The sequence below is a fragment of the Sus scrofa genome, chromosome 3 (genome assembly GCF_054392235.1).
Source record: "Sus scrofa isolate SSC_HxYL_T2T_F1_AM1 chromosome 3, Sscrofa_HxYL_maternal_Yorkshire_Landrace_v2.0, whole genome shotgun sequence".
Classification (NCBI taxonomy): Eukaryota; Metazoa; Chordata; class Mammalia; order Artiodactyla; family Suidae; genus Sus; species Sus scrofa.
This window is the reverse complement of record NC_139385.1, coordinates 98,496,233-98,518,853: the sequence shown is the minus strand read 5'-3', so window position 1 is coordinate 98,518,853 and position 22,621 is coordinate 98,496,233. Positions and strand designations below refer to the sequence as shown.

The 22,621-nt window shown below is 39.5% G+C and overlaps 1 protein-coding gene across 5 annotated transcripts in view; it reads left to right on the top strand.

The window, feature by feature from the left end:
• Positions 1-22,621, top strand: part of EML6 (EMAP like 6) — a 285,307-nt gene that overhangs the window by 196,061 nt on the left and 66,625 nt on the right. For all 5 annotated transcript variants that reach the window (XR_014841946.1, XM_021087539.2, XM_085019292.1 and 2 more), the window contains 7 exons: positions 9,555-9,655; positions 11,050-11,252; positions 13,692-13,803; positions 14,077-14,204; positions 18,548-18,689; positions 21,563-21,715; positions 21,857-21,988. Coding sequence is in view for 4 of the 5 variants with exons in the window: in XM_021087539.2 (XP_020943198.1) it covers positions 9,555-9,655; positions 11,050-11,252; positions 13,692-13,803; positions 14,077-14,204; positions 18,548-18,689; positions 21,563-21,715; positions 21,857-21,988 (971 nt within the window). In the remaining variant the exon portion in view is untranslated. The remainder of the gene's footprint in view (positions 1-9,554; positions 9,656-11,049; positions 11,253-13,691; positions 13,804-14,076; positions 14,205-18,547; positions 18,690-21,562; positions 21,716-21,856; positions 21,989-22,621) is intronic.

The following is a 22,621-nucleotide window of genomic DNA, read 5'->3' as shown; positions in this document are numbered from 1 at the left end:
TGAATTTTGCTTTACTATTTCTGATAACACTTGTTACAGATCATTTCAGGAAAAGCACATGTCTGCATTTCAAAGGTAACAGAAATGCAATTTTCCAGCTAAAAATACCTCTGCAACTGTGGGTGGCTCACCTATTGTATGCCAGAAACATTGATAGATTAGACATGGAAGAGAGAAATATGTGTTACTATTTTTAAAGTATATATTTGATACGTTTGATAGTATTACTCCTATTTAATGCAAAGTGACTTATCATTACCTTACCAGTTTAATTTGTTTTTGGAATTGCTCCCTCGCCTTATATCACATTCCCCAAAGAAGACACCTGAAGAAATGCCCTCAGAGAACATTTTTGCCATTGTAATGTTCAGCCAGTGCTCTTTCCAAGAAGGAATGTCAAGGATGAAGTTCTTTGGAGGAGTACTAGATTTTTACATATCTATTTCTACAACTACCTATTTAGATAATATTAACAGTCATAAATAGGTATGTAAATAAGTAACCAAACAAATCAATTAAAATTCTATTTATGGCTTGAAGTTAGGGTGCTTGGGAAGATAGAAATTTTAAAAACAGGGGCATGAAAGAAATGACAAAACAAAAGGAGTCACACTTGACTGACTTACAGGAGTCATCGTAGCCCCTCCAAGGGTCTGATTTACTCTCAGAGGATGGCCGACTCAGCGACTCCCCCCACACCCCACTTTGCTCTTCTGTAACTCAATCCTTGCCAGCATCATCACCAGCAAGGCTTGATAACAAACCTGCTTCCCACAGCTTGTGTGGTTCTAGCAGGTAATGTTCCCCATTAGTGCCCATCACCCAAGGTGTGAGGTTTCCCCATCGCGGCAGGGGACCTGGTTGGTGCTGCTGCCACTACCCAAGGTAACATGTGCCCCCTGCACAGCACTGCACTCAGAAGCCACCCTTCACTTGTGAACATGTTTAAGTGAACCTACATTTTCATCAGCCCAAAAAAGTAGAGAAGTTCTATTGCCTCCCTTAGAAGATCTTTTCATGAGACTTGATCCAGTCTATTTGCACAGTTTCTTTGCACCTTAGCTAATTTCATGAATGATTTTAGTCACCTCTTACCAGTATTTTTTTTAGTCTTTCTTTTTCCTTTTAAAGATTGTTTAGATTTTAGTCTGATGTACAAGTAAACCATTTAATAACCAAGGCCAAGCTCTCGTGGGCAATAGTGAAATGACCTGATAGCAGTGTCACTCAAGACAGAACAATGAGATAATTCATCAGGTACTTCTGTGTCCCTTTATTTGGACTTCCATTGCACCAGTAACATGATCCTGGGGGACCGTGACTAATTATTTTTGATGTTTCATCTCAGAAGTTTAGGGAGTTCCCTTCGTGGCTCAGCAGAAATGAATCTGACTAGCATCCATGAGGATGCAGGCTCAATCCCTGGCCTCGCCCAGTGGGTTAAGGATCTGGCGTTGCTGTGAACTGTGGTGTAGGTTGCAGATGTGGCTCAGATCCTGCGTTGCTGTGGCTGTGGCGTAGGCCAGTGGCTACAGCTCTGATTCGACCCCTAGCCTGGGAACTTCCGTATGTCGCAGGTGTGGACCTAAAAAGACAAAAAGTTTAAATAGTGAGGATCCTAGGCAAAAGGTCCAGTGACCAAGGTGCATAACAAGAGTACTTCCAAGGTTAATGTGAAGTATCCAGGCTGTTAGAAAGCTTAGGGTCAAAACACAGGCCCACATGGAGAAGGTACATAGAACTTCAGAATCTACATTTCTGTATTAGCTCCACTGCATGACCTCTTTTAGGGTCCTACCCTTCTGTACATTTTGTGAATATTATTAGTCCCCTGCATACCAAGTTGACACCTTAACTTTCTCACTTTCCTTTTTAAAAATGTTACCTCTTTTTAAAAATAATCTTTAGTAATTTGTTCCTCTGTATACATGATTCTAGAAAAGTTAGAAAGCCCAGAAAAGCACCAGGAAGAAAACGAAAATTGTTGGTAATTCCACTACACAGCTATAGCCATGGCTAACATTTTCCCATTATTCTTTAGTATATATTCTGTTAGTATGTTTTTTATTTCTATGGAGTACTATGTATACTGCTCTGTAACTCCCTTTTTTCCCCCACTCACCAATGTATCATTGCCCTTTTTTCTCAGTGTTACCCAGCTTATACTATATTATTCTATATTGTATCCTTTTTGTTTGTTTTTTTTGTATTTTGCTTTTTAGGGCTGCACCCAGCATATGGAAATTCCCAGGCTACCAGGCTAGGGGTCAAATCAGAGCTACAGCTGCTAACCTACACCACAGCCACAGCAACTCGGGATCCAAACCACATTTGCAACCTATACCACAGTTCACAGCAACTTGGATGTTTAACCCACTGAGTGAGGTCAGATCGAACCTGCATCCCCATAGATACTAGACAGGTTCGTTACTACTGAGCCACAGCAGGAACTCCTTGTAAGCCATTTTAAACCTTTTTTGGAGAAGAGGTTTAAATCAAGTTTTCATTCAGTCTTCCAGTTGTGGGATGTCTTCACACACACACACAAAAGAGGAAACCAAATCACACACATGGGACTGGGCCTCAGTGCACAGCAAAGGGTTCTGAATAGAAGATCTGAAAACCAGCTCACATGGCATGCAGCTGCCCTTGGCTTCTGGAAGTTGTGCGTTCCTTTCCTCTTCCCCTGTGCTTTCTGGTAAAGTTTAAGATGTGTCCCAGAGTGGTAAATTACTTGACTCAGGTGTGAGGAGTTGTCCTGTGTAAGGGCAGCATATGGACTGTCCTACATTCTTAGTCCCTCAATGTAGGACCTGAAACTCTTTCCATTTTGTTTTTCATACACACTCAGACATACGTAGCTATAGGCAACTTCCCTACAAGTTTAACAAGTGTCTAAAGGAAAAAATAACCAGTATTCCATGCATGTTCTTTGTTTAGGTATTGACATTGGCTAAACATTTATGTCCCATCATTAGTCAGTTTAGAATTTTAGCTACAACAGAAACAACATTGGTCTTTCTATGACACCAAGAAATTAGATGAACTAAAATGTGCTCTCAAAAAAAAAAAAAAAAAAAGACTTTTCTGTCTTAACTATTTGACTGTCTTAACTGTTTGACCTATAGACACAAGCAAACAAAACAATCGTCTTTTCTATGTAGGAAATTGTGATGTCTGTTCTCAGTTTTCATTTCAGTTTTATCTAGCATCTTCTCTCTAAAGTTTATATTAATGACTTAGGAGCTGGGGGATTTTCCTCCAATATAGAAAACTTTGGATGTTCAATGTCTTTTACGATCATCTGGTTCATTTCTCCTCTTTGTGTTAAGCACATTTTCTCTTCTCTTTTTATTTAAACTTTTTCTCTCTGTCCTACTTGTTCCTGATACCATCTATATTTGATTGTTCTTTCTCTTAAGGGTATTTTATTTTATAGCAGTCCCCCCTCCCACCTTATTCATGCCATGGATGCATTTGAGGATCGGGGTCATTCGTCCTGTAGAATGTGTCACATATTAAACTTGACTGAGTCTTTAGGAAAGCATATCAGGCATTTTACTGCATTTCCTATAAATGGTTAGTTAGATCCATAGACTTAATTAGATTCGCATTCAGTTTTTTTTCTTAATAATAGTTTTATACCATACAATTCACCCAGAAAGTGTACAGCTCACTTTGTAGTATACCAATGTCAAATTATAATACTGTATACTCAAAACTTATATAATAAAAACAAAGTTCAATTTTTTAGCATATTTACAGAGTTGTGCAATCATTACTACTGTCTAGTATCAGAACACAACACTTTGACCACCCCAGAAAGAAACCTCATACTCATTAGCACTAATCTGCTTTCAGTCTCTATGGATTTTTGTGTTCTGGACTTTTCATATGAACAGAATCAAACAATATGAAAAAAAAAAAGTCCTTTGTGATTGGCTTCTTTCATGTAGCATAATGGTTTAAGGTTCATCTACATCATAACATGTAGCAGTACTTCATTCCTTTTAGTCGCTGAATAATATTGTATTGTGTGGATCCTACCACATGTTATGTATACGTTCATCAATTGATGAACAGTTGGGTTATTTCCTTCTTTTGCTGTTATGAATAATGCTGCCATCAACATTTGTGTACAAGGTTTAAGTGAACATGTGTTTGATTTCTCTTGGTTGTATATCTATATATTAGCTGTAATTCTTCTTAAATAAGAGTTTTTCCTTATGAACCATTGGTTTTTCTGAAAGACATTTCACACAGGAAGTAGTCTTTTAAATAGTGGAGTTATTTGTCCATTGTATCTATTGCAGATATTTTCCCCGGTTTGTCATCTGTCTTTTGAGTTTGCCATGATGTTTTTCATCATGCCATGGTTTTAACATTTGTGTGGTCAAATTTATCAGTCTTTACCATTTCAAGATTTTGAGACATAGTTGAAGTATTTCCCATTCTCAGGTTGAAAGGAAATCACTCTTGATTTCTTCTAATCTGCAATGGCTTCATCTTTACATTTAGATCTGTAAACATTTTGCAGTTTATCCCAATATCTATTATGAGGACCAGATCCAATTTTATCCTTTTTCCATATGGCTATCAAGATGTTCTAAACACCATTCTTCATTTCCCTTTTATATAGACTTTATTTTTTAGAACAGTTTTAGGTTCATAGCAGAATTGATCAGAAATTATAGATTCTCTTATATTCACAACCCCAGCCTCCTTCAAATCCCCATTTAGCGCAAGAGTGGTGAAATGTTTTATTACATTTGTTATAGTAAATCGAGCTACACTGACACATCATTATCACCCAAAGTCCACAGTTTACATTAGGGTTCACTGTTGGCATTGTATATTCTGTGAGTTTTGACAAGTGTATAGTAAAATGCATCTACCATTATAGTATCACACAGAACAGTTTCACTGCCCTAGCAATCCTTTGTGTTCTGCCTATTAATTCCTCCCTCCCCTCTATCTTGATATTCAGTAATCTTTTTACTATCTCCATAGTTTTGCCTTTTCCAAAATGTCGTTTAGTTGGAATTATACAGTATGTAGACTTTCCAGATTGGCTTCTTTCAGTTAGTAAAATCCATTTAAATTTCCTCCATGTCTCTTCATGGCTTGATAGCTCCTTTCTTTTTAGCACTGAATAACACTCCATTATCTAGATGTACCACAGTTTCTTTTAATCTGTTCTCCTACTGAAGAACATCTTGGTTGCTTCCAAGTTTTGGCAATTATGATTAAAGTTGCTGTATGCATCTATAAGCAGGTTTTTGTGTGGACATAAGTTTTTCAACTCCTTTGGATAAATACCAAGGAACATGATTGCTGGATCTTATGGTAAGAATATGTTTAGTTTTCTAAGAAACTGCCAAATTGTCTTCCAAAGTAGCTGTACTATTTTGCATTCCCACTAGTAATGAATGAGATTTCACATTGCTCCATATCCTTGCTGGCATTTGGTAACATATATGATTTATTTTAAATACTTGGGTTTTCCCTCACTGATTTGGACCTGTCTTTATTATATACTGCATTTTAGTATTCATTTTGGTCTCTTTCTAGTTTTTCTATTTTGCCATTTGTTTGTCAGTCAATATGTGTACCAATACCACACTGTTTTAATTATGAAAGCTTTATAAGTTGCTTTTGTATCCAGGAGAGCTACTCTTCCCACTTTGTTTTTCTTTTTCAGAGTTTTTGTGGCCATTTCGTGGACATTACTGTTGTTTTATTCTTCCATAACAACTTTAAAATCATGATGTCTAACTCCATATTAAAGAACAAACAGACACTAAATGCTTTTTTTATTGGAATCAAGTTGAATTTATAACAAAGTTAGGAGAACTAACATCTTTATGATTCAGTTTTCTAACCCAAGAACAGGAATATTTCCATTTTTTAAAGTCTATTTTTGTCTTACAGATGTGAGGGTGTTTATTTTACTCATTTTTATATGTAGTGTATATTTCTTATTAAATTTATGCCTTGGTATTTTTGTTGTTTATAAATAAAGTTATTTCTTCTACTTTTTTTTGAACTGTATATTGTATACATTAAGGCTATTGATTCTGCATTTTTATATACTGCATCTTTACTAAATTACCTTGTTTGCAGTTTTTACTTTCTTTTGAATTTTTAAACATAGTTATTTCATTTGCAAGTAGACATGCTTTTAATTTTTTAAGATCTTGTCTAATTGCATTAGGTAATATGTTCAATACATTGTTAAATGGTAGTGGTAATCATCTCGTTCTTTGTTGGGAATGAATTTAGAATCTAACTTTTGAGTTCACATGCACACGAACACACCATGAATAAGCTACTGTTCCAGCATGTTCTGTTTTTAAAGAAAAAATAATGCTATATAAAATCTGGAGAGCCAGTCTGTGTATAGCTGGTATTGAATGAATGTGGGTTTCTCAATGAGAGTCAAGAACTGCAGGAAAATGTAAAAGTCTAAGAGATAGTTCTAAAGCATCCATTAATTCCTACTTTACTGAGTGTTAGTTGAGTGTTTTTTTAATCACATGTGACTGTTAGGTTTTGCTGGGTTTTTTTTTGTCAAATGCCTTTTTGGCCTCCGTGAAAATGGTAACATAATTTTTTTTCATATAAATTGTGCTATTTGATTCCTTAATGAACCACCCTTGCATTTGGTCATAATGTACTATTTTTTTAGTGTGTTGTTGGATTGTCTTTGCGAGTATTTTATTTAAGACTTTGTATCAATATTCATAAGGGAGATTAGTCAGTTATGTTCTTTTTGTTAATTGCTTTTCTTTTACTTAATGAAAGTTATGTCCTAATCTACCAGAGAATACAGTCAAATAGTCCATTAAGAACAGCAATCTTTAGATTTCTTTCTTTTTTTTTTTTTTTGTCTTGGCATATGGAGGTTCCCAGGCTTTTGGAGGCTAATCAGAGCTGCAGCCACTAGCCTACACCACAGCCATAGCAATGCTAGATCTGAACCACATCTGCAACTTACACCACAGCTCACAGCAATGCCAGATCCTTAACCCACTGAGCAAGGCCAGGGATTGAACCTGCATCCTCATGGGTACTAGTCAGATTCATTTCTGCTGAGCCACGACAGGAGCTCTGAAATCCTTAGATTCTAACTTGACTATTTTATACTCTAAAACAGCAGTTTCCCCGAAACTGGGAAATGCCAGGCCTACAATCAGGTCTCACTTTTGTTTTTTTTGTTTGTTTTTTGTTTTGTTTTTTATTTTATTTTCCTCCTGTACAGCAAGGGGATCAAGTTATCCTTACATGTATACATTACAATTACATTTTTCCCCACCCTTTCTTCTGTTGCAACATGAGTATCTAGACAAAGTTCTCAATGCTATTCAGCAGGATCTCCTTGTAAATCTATTCTCAGTTGTGTCTGATAACCCCAAGCTCCCGATCCCTCCCACTCCCTCCCCCTCCCATCAGGCAGCCACAAGTCTTTTCTCCAAGTCCATGATTTTCTTTTCTGAGGAGATGTTCATTTGTGCTGGATATTAGATTCCAGTTATAAGTGATATCATATGGTATTTGTCTTTGTCTTTCTGGCTCATTTCACTCACTATGAGATTCTCTAGTTCCAACCATGTTGCTGCAAATGGCATTATGTCATTCTTTTTTATGGCTGAGTAGTATTCCATTGTGTATATATACCACATCTTCCGAATCCAATCATCTGTCGATGGACATTTGGGTTGTTTCCATGTCCTGGCTATTGTGAATAGTGCTGCAATGAACATGCGGGTGCACGTGTCTCTTTTAAGGAGAGTTTTGTCCGGATAGATGCCCAAGAGTGGGATTGCGGGGTCATATGGAAGTTCTATGTATAGATTTCTAAGGTATCTCCAAACTGTTCTCCATAGTGGCTGTACCAGTTGACATTCCCACCAACAGTGCAGGAGGGTTCCCTTTTCTCCACAGCCCCTCCAGCACTTGTTATTTGTGGATTTATTAATGATGGCCATTCTGACTGGTGTGAGGTGGTATCTCATGGTAGTTTTGATTTGCATTTCTCTTATAATCAGCGATGTTGAGCATTTTTTCATGTGTTTGCTGGCCATCTGTATATCTTCTTTGGAGAAATGTCTATTCAGGTCTTTTGCCCATTTTTCCATTGATTGATTGGCTTTTTTGCTGTTGCGTTGTATAAGTTGCTTATATATTCTAGAGATTAAGCCCTTGTCGGTTGCATCATTTGAAACTATTTTCTCCCATTCTGTAAGTTGTCTTTTTGTTTTCTTTTGGGTTTCCTTTGCTGTGCAAAAGCTTTTCAGTTTGATGAGGTCCCATGGGTTTATTTTTGCTCTAATTTCTATTGCTTTGGGAGACTGACCTGAGAAAATATTCGTGAGGTTGATGAGTGTTTTGCCTATGTTTTCTTCTAGGAGTTTGATGGTGTCCTGTCGTATATTTAAGTCTTTCAGCCATTTTTGCGTTTATTTTTGTGCATGGTGTGAGGGCGTATTCTAGTTTCATTGCTTTGCATGCAGCTGTCCAGGTTTCCCAGCAATGCTTGCTGAATAGACTTTCTTTTTCCCATTTTATGTTCTTGCCTCCCTTGTCAAAGATTAATTTACCATAGGTGTCTGGGTTTATTTCTGGATTCTCTATTCTGTTCCATTGGTCTGTCTGTCTGGTTTGATACCAGTACCACACTGTTTTGATGACTGTGGCTTTGTAGTGTTTCTTGAAGTCTGGGAGAGTTAGGCCTCACTTTTGTGTTTGTCCTTTTGCCTCTGGGGTTATAAACTTACATTTCTGAGTGCACAGCATCCTAAGTACCTTAAATCAATTGAGGACATCCTTTCTCTCTGCACAGCTGTGAGCTAGGGGCTTCAGTTTTGTGCAAATACAGGTCTAGCTGAAACTCTGTTTAACAGCAAGAGTATTACATTTGAAGCTTCCTATTAATACTTTTATAATGTTTTATTCCTCCTTTTTTTCCCCTTTTTTGGCTGCCCCCATGGCATATAGAGTTCCCAAGCCAGGAATTAGATCCAAAATATGGTTGCAACCTACACCACAGCTGTGATAATGCTGGATCCTTAACCACCTATGCTGAGCAGGATCAAACCTGCGTCTCAGCACTCCAGACACCACTGATCCTGTTGCGACACAGTGGGAACTCCTTCTCCCCGCTCTTATATAAGACTTCTATTTCCCAAGGATTACAGTTCTATGGCGGTAGCGTTAATTTTGTCTTATGGAGACATTCTGATCCATTTCATTAATTTTTCATTATAATGAAATAATAATTAAAATATTTCATTAATTTGTTTAAAGCATAATTAAGTAGACTTTGGCAACAATGGTAGGGTAAGAAAAAAGGGCTCAAACATGCAAAGAAAAACCAAAGCTCACTGTTTTAATGTAGACCTTATGTGTATTTTAAATCATCTTCTAATCTTATTTTAGTATTTAGTCCTGTTAGATGTGCTTAATGAAAGTTAGACCAAATGCATGCTTTTAGTAAAACTCTCTAGCAGTGTTTTCATCAAAACTAGAATTTTTTTCCTATTTGTCTGTTACAGAGGACATAAGGAGAAGATATTTGTGGTAAAGTGTAACCCACACCATGTTGACAAACTGGTTACCGTTGGGATCAAGCACATCAAATTCTGGCAACAAGCAGGTACTGTTGTTTGAATTTATCACTTACGTGGTTGAAAATTTTACTCCAGCTGGGGAAACAAAAAGCCCACCACCACTACCTAGCCTATCTCAGCAATCTAAAATTAAAATCTGCCTAAAAGATGTTCTCTCCCAAATAATGTCTGAGCTGTGAAATGCAGAACACTCTATATGATGCTATGCATATTCATCAATATCTAGAAAGCTTTCAGAAATGTTCTGCTGTGAAAATATTTTTATATTTAGTCATCAGTTTTGGAAATAGTGATTATATTGGATTGCTGAGCAGAAAATAATCACTTTTGGTTGGGAGAATAGAATTTTCAGTATTTTGAGGATTCTTTTACTTATCCCTGAATTTAGCACGAGAATTAAACCCTGACACGACACATAGTACGTGGTCAGAACAAATGCAGATATAATGTTGATAATAAGGATGAGTAAATAAGCAGGACAAGGAGTTCCCTGGCGGCTCAGCAGGTTAAGGATCTGGCATCGTCACTGCTGTTGCCTGGGCCACTACTGTGGTGCAGGTTCAGTCCCTGGCCTGGGAACTTCAGCATGCCATGGATATGGCCCAAAAAATAAGCAGGACAACACATGGAATGATACCTTATTCTTTTCACTAATAAGCCAAACCTATTATTGGAATTATTTCTGAGCTCTTAGTATCAGCCTTGGTACCAAACCCAATCTTATACTGGACAAAACAGAAGGTTTCCTGTTTCATTGTTCTCTGCTTTTAAAGAAAAGGTAATGGCACCCATCATGTGTGGAGAGCCAATCTGCATACAGTTGTCTGGAGCGAGTCTGGGTTTCTCAGTGCTAATCAGAAAACAGGGAAATGTGAATATCTAAGGGGCAAATCTGATGAACTCCTATATAATGATATGTTTTTCTCACCCCAAAGTTGCTGTGATAAAAATCGAGGCAAAATACATATGAAATATGTTTACATTTTGCATTTCATTTTATTCTCCCTGGTCAGCATTCATGGAGAAACCTATCTCCCGGGGCACTTAGTCATGCCCTCCTCTGACTGGCCGAGGCTGGCACTGAACCTAGGTTAGAGATGCATATTAAGTTCTCTTTCCAACCAGACTCGAAGTTCTTGAAGGCAGGAGCTCTTTCTTTTCACCTTTCTACTCCAGTGCCGACCACTGTGCCCACCAAAAGGTGGAGATTCAACAAGCACTGGATTAATGCATGAAGGAGAAAAAAAAAAACCTTTTATAATGTTGTTGTTTATGATGTCTTCTGCCATTTTAATACACATCTTTATGTAGACACATCATGTAGACATAAACTGGATTTTTCATCGAAGGTAGTTGTTCTAAATGCTCACAGACGGTACCAGTTTTTCAGAAAGTAATACACACTCTTGGTCCACTCCAGGTGGAGGCTTCACCTCTAAAAGAGGAATCTTTGGAAATGTTGGCAAATTGGAAACAATGATGTGTGTTTCTTACGGACGAATGGAAGATCTAGTGTTCTCAGGAGCAGCTACTGGAGATATTTTTATTTGGAAAGATATTCTACTGCTAAAGACAGTGAAAGCTCATGATGGGCCTGTGTTTGCTATGTATGCTTTGGATAAGGTATGGTGTCTTTTCCTCATCCATTTTCTTTTTCTTTTTTTTAATGATTTTTATTTTTTCCATCATAGCTGCTTTGCAGTGTTCTGTCAGTTTTCTACTGTACAGCAAGGTGACCCAGTCATACATACATGTATACATTCTTTTTCTCACATTATCATACTCCATCTTAAGTGACTAGATATAGTTCTCAGTGCTATACAGCAGGATCTCATTTCTTCTCCATTCCAAAGGCAATAGTTTGCATCTTTAACTCCCAATTCCCCACTTTCTAAAATCTTAAATTAGACTTAAGAAGGTCCATGCCAAGAGGACACCTGTGTATGACAATAGGACTCTCTGAATTCGGAAGTAGTTATCATGAGTGGAGGGGAGTGGTCTTAAAGTTTCTCTTCCTGGCTGTCACTCCTATGAGCTCCTTAGAAAGTGTTATGCCACGTTTGGACACACAGTAGAAAAAGAGTCCTGAGAAATATTTCACCGTGGTCATCCTCCTCAGTGGCACAACAAGCAGAGGCCTGAAAGTACCAGGTGGTCAGATTATTGTCCCACTTGTCACTTGAACTTGAACAAGCTGGTGGCCAGTTTGTTCCTGTGTAGACAGGCTCAGCTTTAAGAGGTGTGTTGGAGTGAAATCTTTGCATGGTGTGTGTTGGTCAGGATTCCCTAGAGAAATAGAACCAGTAGGATATAGATATACATATACATAAACAGAAAAAAAGATTTATTATAAGGAATTGGCTTACACAGTTATGGAGACTGAGAAGTCCCACTAAGCCACCTGTAAGCTAGGGACCCAGGAAAGCTGGTGGTGGAATTCAGTCCAAGTCCAGAGGCTTGAGGACTAGAGGAACCAGTGGTGTAAATCCCAGGCTGAGGGCAGCAAAAAGATGAGATGTCCCAGCTCAGTCAGTGAGACATGACAAAAGGAGACACTTGTGTCCTGCATCTGCCTCTTGTTCTATTCAGGCTCTGAAAGGATTGAATGATGTCCACTCACCTTGGGGAGGACAGTTTACTGAGTCCATCAATTCAGGTACTGGTCTTATCCAGAAACATCCACATAGACACACAGAAATACTGTTTAACCTGAACCCCCTTTGGCCAGTCAGTGGACACATAAAATTAACCATCACACCAGCTGTATTTCTACTCAAGGTCATTTTTGTCCTAATCCAGCTACCCACCTACCTTGCAGTGTTTTCTTGTTGTTGTTGTTGTTTTTAATAAAAATTACACCTACCTTAGTGCTGTTAAAATACTTTCTTCAATCAGTTTGCCAGGAACTACCATTTTTTTTATTCACTTCTAGTTTGCTGATGGTACAAGTTTTTGTACCTCCAAGTAGTCTAAGCCACCCAACACACGTTACTAACCCAGCCTTCATTTTGTGTTTACCTGTTGCCAGGTAAATATGTCGATCCTTCTATAGAAGTAGGTTCTTGTTAGATGTGCAACTACAATGGTTGTTGTAGTGGTTAAGCTGTTTTTTGCTAACAAATTTATTTTTGGTTAGACTGCAAATTTTAGAAAAAATTAAAGCACAGTGCAAAATTTTTGTAGGTCCAGAAATTAATGTGATATAACTTGCTTAAACTCTTTTATTGCTTGGTAGCTTAAGCTGAAAAATTATGGGAAAAGACAAGGATATCAACATTATAGTATATTGTATTTAATTTTAATTTGGGGAATGAATGCTCCTAGGTTCAAAATCTATAATAAGGATAAATAAGGACATTTAATGTAATAAACTTCAAAATATTATTTCCTTGTGAACTTCATTGAAATTAAGTAAATTTAAAGTTTCTGAGAAAACAATTACTCAGTATATTTCTTTAAAAAAAATACTTTTCTAAGAACAGTTGGTATATATAAGTTGCCAGAAAGGAAAATTAATAAAGCCAAGAAATCATAATCTTAGCACAAGAATAAAGATCACTGTTTAGGTTTTTTTTTTTTTAATCCAATATGTCAAGCTTTTTACTTTCCATGTTTTGTAAAAATTCATCTGGATTTTAATTATCATGGGAACTAAGGTTTATTGAACAAAATAGCAAGACAGTTTTGTTATATGAAATACCTGTTACTCTTAATAATAAATAATGATGTTTTCTCCTAGAAGTAAATATTTTAAAATGTTTAACAATAACTTTTAATTATGATGTTGATTCCAATTCATTCAGTAAGAGTATTTGAGATGCCAGAAACTCTGCCAGGCCTTGAGGCCAGTCTTGTTTTGTAAGAATCCACATTCCAGTCAGGGGATGGGCACAGACATGGCCGTCATGATTCAGGGTGCCGAATTCCGACCAGTGGTCTCCTATACTTAGAAAGAAAACACAACCAAAGTTTCTTTGCCCAAGGGGGAATCCCTTTAAGGCTGGGTGGGTACCTTGTCATTTTGATATGTGTATGTAATTCTTCCTCTGTGTGCCTTCACAGGGTTTTGTAACAGGTGGAAAGGATGGAATTGTGGAGCTCTGGGATGATATGTTTGAAAGATGCTTGAAGACTTATGCCATTAAAAGAGCAGCATTGTCAACTAGTTCAAAAGGTGCCATTCCTAAGTATGCAATAGAAATCTTTCTGTTTCTAGGGATGGAAAAGATTTTACTAAAGTTCTTGGAAAATGATCACCAAATCATTCTCTTTTTTTCTGCCACATTCAGAGTTCTTGAAATATCAGTAGAAATATCAAGGATGATTATCTAGTACCTAGTGCTTTGGAACTATATAAAGAGAATTTATGTAGTCTTTATCCTGTTTTTATTTTTTACTGTATTAGATATAACATTTACAATATTAAATACAGTATGTCCTCCCTCAGGCTTGCTTTTGGAAGATAACCCTTCAATTCGTGCCATCACTTTAGGACATGGACATATCCTCGTGGGAACAAAAAATGGAGAGATCCTGGAAATCGATAAAAGTGGACCAATGACACTGCTTGTTCAGGTATTGTGTTTGTACATATTCTAAACCACAGTTTACATGAGAGCTGGAATCAGGCTGCAGCAATGGGGGCCACCTAGGGTGCAAAAATTAAGGAAGCACTTGCTCTCAGGGTCAGGCAAGTGTTATATTAATTACCTATTGATATATAACAAATTACCACAAACAGCATCTCAAAACAACACTTTTTATATTATAGTTTCTGTGGGTCAGGAGTCTGAACACAGATTAACTGGGTCCTCTGCTTAAGGTTTTGTAAGGCTGCCATAACAGCCAGGACTGTGGTCTTAACTGAGGCTCAGCTGTGAAAGGATCTGCCTCCGAAGTCACTCAGGCTGTTGGCAGAGTACAGTTCCTTGTGAGTGTCGGACCAAGGACTTCCGTTTCCTCTCTGCCCTCAGAGGTTACCTGTAGTTCATTGTCACATGCGGTTCCCCAACCCAACTGCTTGCTTCCTCAAAGCAAGCAAAAGAAAGAGGAAAAAATAGGTACTACAGTGCCTTTAAGTAATCCTCACATACCTGTAATCATGAACATCCACCCCCTTTGCCGTATTTTGTTGGCTGGTGACAAGCCACAGGCTATACCACACTCAAAGGGAGACAATTACCCAAGAGTGCAAAAACCAGGAAGAGGATTCTGAGGGTCACAGCATGCCCAGTATGCCCTCTGCCTACCAATTATTGATGCTACTACCACGTGAAAAATACCTTCCCCCCTTCTAAGGCCCCCCAGAGCCTCAGCCCTTTACAATATCTGCTCAAAGTCCATAATTTCATCATCTGAATCAGGTCCAAATATACTCCTTAGGTATATTTCCTCTCAATCTGGCAAAAACCTGTCACACTGACAAAAAATTATTTGCTCTGCACACTTACAAATATGTGTCTCCTTAGACTTTGTGCATCATTCTAGTCTCAGCCTTGACTCACATAAACATGTAACATACTCTTTACAAAAATCTTATTCAGGTAAAATCAGATTAAAATTAACATCAACAGAATCCTCTGATCAAAGATGTGGTCAGATTTCACCTAATGGGAGTGTGCAGAGGTGAGGAGATAGTCCTGCCCAATGTGGTGATGGAGGGACCTTCGTTATGGATGAGAGAGGCATGGGAAGGGAGGAGGGCGTGCATTCAGAAGGTGGCCTGGAAGGAATATGGACCAGTTATCTAAGCTTTACCTCCTTCTCTTACCTAATTGATGCCTGTGGCTGCTGTTTCAGGACCAACCCCCCAGATCCCAATGAAAGAGGCCCTCTGCTTTGCTATAACTTAGAACAGGTCTGCACACACACATCATGGATCAGGTCTTTTAAATGCATGTGCCCAAGCCCCACTCCGGATATCTTGAATAAGAATCTGTGTTAAAAACCAACTTGAGAAGCTCTGTGCTGATTATGCTGGGTAGCCCAGGTTGAGAACTGTGCTGAGATGTGTACTTGAGGCTTGACTTCCTTTTCCTCCAAGTGTTCCTGCCTTTGTGGTTTCCTTCCAAGCTGATTTCCTTTTCCTTCCAACCATGACTTATTATTTTATGTTATTGAAAATTAAGTTTCTTTCTGATCCCCAAATGTTTGAGACTTTAAATTGTTTGCTACATGCTATATTGCTAAATGCGTTGTAAGATTTATACTGTAGTATGATTTAAACAGCCATGTAAGACTTTAAACTCTACCGTTTCAAATTTTAAAAAGTATAGTAGTTGAGCTAATTTTATTTAAATATGTTTTAAACTTGATAATAAAGACTTTTCACTTTTTCATTCTCTACAACTCTCTTCTTTACTGTATTTGTTTCTGATGCTCTAATAATACAAATAACCATGAGTGCCATTTATGTGTCAGGAAGTACTGTTGTGCAAAATTCCTCTCTCATCTCCATGACAAATTTGCTCAGTTGTAATTGTTTTATGGATGAGGGACCCAAAGCCCAGTAAATTGCCCACAGCCGCATGCTAAGAACTACAGGGCTGGGATTCCCACCAAGCACTGCTGGAGACCAGAGCCCTTTCTTTGTCACTATACCAGGCTGTTCCCCACATGTTTCTGTGTGGAGATACATGTGTGGAGATACATGATCATGGTGCAGAAGGCACAGCTCCTTAAATATGTGCCATGCTTTTCCTTTTTTCCTTTTTTCCTTTTTTTCAGCCTCTCTCTCTCCACTTCTGGGCTGTCACTCATTTGCCCTTGCCTCCTAGGTAGAACTCAGTAGTTCAGTTCAGTCAATGTTTGTGTGTTCCTGCTGAGACCAGCCCTATGCTGTGTGCTGTGCATAGTGAAACAGGCCTTCCTCTTCTCTTGAAGCTCACAGTCCTCATCTGAGAGGTGGACACGGGGCGGGGCGGGGGGCATTTAAGGAACAGTAGAGGCAACATGGTTAAGACCATCAGTTAGGCTGCTATGAGAAAATTTCAGAATCACTTTTCCAGTTCTGGTAGCATGGCACTTCAGTGTCGCTTGGAGTAGGTTGCTGATTTTTTTAAGAGAATAGGTTGGGGGAAGAGAGAAGTGACAGGAAGTGAGTACTGAAAATTCTCATTGTGGTACTTTGAACATAATCAGCTTTCACTTGTGTAGCTGGTTATGATCAGCTTTATGGACGGTCAGTAGGAAAGAAATGTCCTAAGCTCCTTGCCTTGTGCTACCCAAGAGACTTCCAGCTGCCTCGCTCACTATCCCTTCCTATGTCATATAGGAATTAAAGTACACAATCAGATTAAGGGAAGATGATTTTTAAGTCAGTACATGAGGCAGTGGTTCGAAAGGGGCTCAGAACCCCCAAACTCTGTCCTCAGTGTTCAAAAGGGCTTCATCTGTAAAAGAGCCCCAGGCAGACTGACCTCTGACGCATCTTCTGACCATGACTTTGGGGATAGGAGGCTTCTAAAGGGGAGAAAACTAGAAAACTGGGGGTGTGGGGTGCTCATATCAGATTCATTATTAAATCTAATAAATTCAAAACAATATCTACACCCTTCAGCCCTTCTCAGATATTTGAATGTCAGCTGTGTTGTGAACTGTGTATCTTCTGCCAAATTACTCAGACAGCTTCCCATTTAAACTAGAAGTGACCAGTTTCTCTTTGGAGAGCCACTTGTTCCCCAGAGAATTCCAGCTACAAACACCTTTCAGATACCTGCACATGGTCTGGCTTTTTGCTTTACTAACAAAGCCTTTTTTTTCTTTTCTTTTCTTTTCTTTTTTTTTTTTTTTTTTTTTTTTTGTCTTTTTGCCATTTCTTGGGCCACTCCTGCAGCATATGGAGGTTCCCAGGCTAGGGGTCCAGTTGGAGCTGTAGCTGCTGGCCTACACCAGAGCCACAGCAACTCGGGATCCAAGCTGCGTCTGTGACCTACGTCACAGCTCACGGCAACACCGATCGTTAACCCACTGAGCAAGGCCAGGGATCAAACCCGCAACCTCATGGTTCCTAGTCGGATTCGTTAACCATTGAGCCACAATGGGAACTCCTAACAAAGCCGTTTTATAATTAGTCCTAAAAAGCAAAAATTCAGTAAACAATCTGGTCTGTTTTATTGTCCCATATCTAATTTATTCTTTACACTGCTTTATAGAGTGATAAATGAGAAGAATCAGATTCATTTCCCCCATTGTTCATTTGTTAAATACTGTTTCATCGCAGTTATTACACTAAGTCAGTTAAGTGTGTTTCTGATAAAACATCAGCATGTGGAATTGGTCCAGTGCTTGTCAAGTCCCTTCAGTTTTCTGTGTTCACTGGATAGAACAATTGGTGAATTAATGCTGACCGTGACCTATACCCAGGACACTTGAAATGAAGATTTAGCTCTATTTCTGCCCTGCCAAATGCTGGGCATTCAAAGGACTAATATGGAATAATTAATTAACAGGCTATTGCTGTCTAATTCCTCTGACAGATAGGTGGTAACTACATCTTTTAGAATATGGTTTTATTGATGAAAGTGGTTCGTGTCGTAATCAAGCTGTTGAATGAGAAGATACGCATATACTGTGTTTATTTGATGTCAAACAGGATAAAGTGAGGTCAGCGCATTATTCCCTCAGACTTTCTAAGTCAAAGGATGTTTGGCATCATAAAAACAAACCTTAGAAGCATGTGAATCCATACTTTACTTTCCAAACAGATGCTTTAACATCATGTAGGCCCAGCTTTAGATTCGAATTCAAATGAAATTTTATTCAGTGCAATCATTTTAGCTGAAGGAGGCTCCTACTGTGTTTATTCATATTTGCACCTGTTTGGGAGCCTCTCAGGCCGAATGTGCAGCACAAGCCTGCAAAAGGGCTAGCCAAGAAGCATGGACTGACTTGATGTTGCCTCGTTTCCTCTCCCATAGGGGCACATGGAGGGAGAAGTGTGGGGGCTGGCAGCTCACCCCCTCCTGCCCATCTGTGCCACAGTAAGCGATGATAAAACACTTCGGATCTGGGAATTATCCTCCCAGCATCGTATGCTGGCGGTACGGAAACTCAAAAAAGGTATGCGACATCACCTTACACATCTCTAAAAGTATTTACGACTGAAAGTATTGAATTCACTATTCATTCATTCAGCTCATATTTACTGAGAGCACCTATTATACGCCTGAGTATGCTGGGCAACGGAGGTTTAGTGTTCGTCTCTGTATAGCTATTCACATGTAGCATTGTGCCAGCAGGCTGGCCTGACCCATCAGTACCCAGCTCTCGTCCTCACTTCATTTTCTTGCACTGCACAGACATTTGCCACCTGGGGGCAATATGTCCTTCCTCTTCTCATCTAGAACTGTGGGAATCAGTTTTTTAAAAAGCATCAGCTCGTAAAGAATACAGTTTGTTTTTATGTCTGCCAGTCTCCAGAACTGATTATATTACTGAACAATGAAAGGCAGCATAAAACTAATAGTTAATATCAAGACATGAATAGATATGTGTTGAATACCTATTCACATTAGAACTGAAGTAAAGCAAGAAGTCCAAATGCAGCAGACATTGATTAAGTGGCTTCTTTATATCAGGTTCTGGGGATCCCAGGAGGAACAGTCACAGCTCTAGGGCCAGAGATAGACAAGATTCTAAGAGAGTCCCAGCAGCAGCTGGTCCATTCAAATTGGGTAATTTGAGGAGAGTCTCAAAATGGGACTGTTTATAAAGGGGCGGGCAAGGTGTAGGGAAGTGACCAGGGCTCGTGCAGCACGGTGCTGCTGGTAATAGCCAGGCACCACTACCAGCCCTGGGTCTGCAGGGGCAAGAGGCAGGGAGTTGCTAGAACCTTTAAAGTAAGAGCTGTGTGAGAGGACAGGCTGGCAGGAGCTGTGGCCATCAGCCTGGAGACTCAGCGGCATGCAGTGACCCAGCAGGGAGGCAGCCAGGGGACCTGTGCCCCAACTCCCCATCCTCTATCCTCCTTTCCCTGAATCCCTCCCTCCCGTCTCCTGCTCCTTCCTGCTGCCCCTTGACCAAATGAATCAGAAGCCAGAGGGCGAGGGAGCCCATTGATAAGAGTTCACACAGGCCAGCTCTGGGTCCAGAGCAGGGTGGAGAGTGGGTGAGGACAAATGAAAGATCTCCGGCACAAAGGATAAGAGCAAGGCACATGGCCAGGGACAGCTTCATCAGGGAAGAAACATGAGAGCTGAGGCTCAAAGGATTTGTGAAAGTTAAGGCAGAAAAGGATGAGATTGGGGTCTGGCCCTAAAGTGTTTATACATAGACATGGGGAATGTGTTGTGCTAGGAAGTGAAGGAAAGGTGTCAGGACAGTAGTGGCAGCCAGGATGGTGGCTCTATTGCTGAGCCAGTGACTTGCTAGCACTTTGCCTTTGGCTTTCATGAACCCAGTGAGTAAGGCCTTTATTATTTCCACTTACAAATGAGGAAACTGAGGCACAGAGAACTTGTCATTTGCCCAAATTTGCAGAACTAGTAAGAGATGGAACTGAATTCAAGCCCAGGCAGGGTGACTTCTGAGAGCACACCTGTGGGCACTGCAGGGCACTGCCCCCTCCACCATATGTCTCTCTCTACACTGGGCTTCCAGGTCTTAGTAAGTGGTGGGTCCAGGATTCCAACCCAGGGCTGACCCTAAAGCCCATGCTCTTACCCACTACAAGATCAAATAACTTGGCCACGAATTTATACAGGGTAAAAGGACAGACCAAGGCCTCACTGTGAGTGACTTGAATTTCAGATAGTGGACTTTATTCACTAGTTTAAAAATTAGTTCAGAAGAGCGACTACTAACACATCTTAGATAGGATGGCCATTCAGCATAGTTCACAGCTGATATCCTGGTGTAATTATTAATAGCTCTCTCTTTCACTCTCAAGTGTCCTGGTTCATACAATAAATTATTATGCTTGACCTAATCTAATGAGTCTCCTCAAAGGCAGACTGGTCTTTCTCTTCTTTCTGCACTAGTACATGCCTGATCCATAGTAGGTAAATAACGGCAACATGAATGGGTGGAGAAAGGGAGGAAAGATAGTTTAGAGGAACCAATTTAAAGTTACTGGTGTGAACGTGGCTTTCACATGCCATGAACCATGGCCAAGGGGTGGGTGTGGAAGCTCAGTTTGGAACGCTGTACCACAAGGCTGCATGACTGTCCCATTCCTGGGCTGTGTTCACCAAAGTCTTGACAATAAAAACAGGTCGGAGCTGGGTGTACTCTTAAATAGGATTCCTATTAAATATATCCTCACAGCGTCCGTACTCCTCATTCAAAAGTGTCTCCCTGTGGAGTGGGAGCAAAGCAAAGCAGTGGAAAGCATTGCTCATGTAGCAGCCCCAGCCCAGACCTGGTTAGTTTGGCAGACACTTCTGGAGAGAATGTCCACGTTCCATTCTTCTCATGACAGCAGAGGCAGGAACAAAATCTTCCACCTCGAGAAGCATGCATGTGGTCCGTGGATCAGGGAATTAGAGTGCCTAAAAGGACAACAGAGTGCTCCAAGCAAGTTTTGTGTGTGAGGCATGATATTAAAAAGAGTTTCCAGAAATTTTATTACAGAGCTCCTGTTCCTAAGTATCACCTCTGGGTAGCAGAAATGTTGGTTATATTCATCCTTTATCCCTTTTCTCCATTCACTCCACTTATGTCTTGAAAACTCCAGGTATTCAGATACAAAGAAATGAATGGGTAAACCTCAAAGAAATTGGAAACTTATTTTTCATATTATGACCGTTGTCCTTGGGTTTGGAGAGAAGAGATGCTTTATATCATGAAGTATTAGCTGTTCTCACAAGTCGTGTTAATGTAAAGACACGGTCTCATGTTCATGCACGTATGCACATTACCCCCCTCTCTTTGTGTGGCTTGTTTTATAGCAAAGTCAGAGATCATAACGATGCTCTTTGTGGGTCCTCCCATAGGTGGAAGATGCTGTGCCTTCTCCCCTGATGGGAAAGCCTTAGCAGTCGGCTTGAATGATGGGAGTTTCCTGGTTGTAAATGCTGACACTGTTGAAGACATGGTCTCCTTCCATCACAGAAAAGAAATGATCTCTGACATTAAGTTTTCAAAAGGTGAAGATGGCAGCAAAAGACTGTAAAAAATAGCTTAGGACCCAAAGTTACAAGACTGGACTCTTTTTAAATATTTCCTTGACCCTTAACCCATTTAAAAATGCTAATGTTTTGGTGTTAACCATGCATTTTCCTTTACAGACACAGGAAAATACCTTGCCGTGGCATCACATGATAACTTTGTGGATATTTACAATGTACTGACAAGCAAGAGGGTTGGCATCTGTAAAGGTGCTTCTAGTTACATTACACACATTGACTGGGACTCTAGAGGTAATGTATGTTGTGGCTTTTAAAATATAATTTGTTTTTTAAAAAGTCATGTCCATCCTTATATTGTTCCCAGAACAAATGCCATTTGAATTTTAAAGAAAAACAGGGGGGAAACTCACAATATGAATGGTTTTAATTTTATAATCCAGAGGCAGCTGCTGTTAACATTTTAAGTATTTTTCCATCTTGTATTATTATTATTATCATTATTACTACTACTACTACTACTACCACTACTGTTATTATTAAGTCAAGCCATTGGGTTTTAAGACAGTCAAAGGTATGTGATGCCAGAGCAAGCCACCAGTTCACATCTGTGTATGGCACGCTGTATCCTTGCCACACTATATCGACTCCTCACTCCTTCCCCTTTTCCTACCAAATCTCATCTCCTGGAGAACTGTCCAAGAAGTTTCTAGTAATTTCCATCCTCCATTGGAGGTAGAAAACTGCGTTCAGCTCACCTAGACTTTCTCTGCTCTCTAAAACTCCCAACCTTCCCCCACCTCCTCCAAGTCATGCCCACAGATGTCATAGGGATTTGTCTATTTATTTATGTAACAAATCTAACTCTTAGCACATGCAAAGTCTTAAACCAGAAAATGTGGAGGATCCAGAATGGAGTGAGACGCG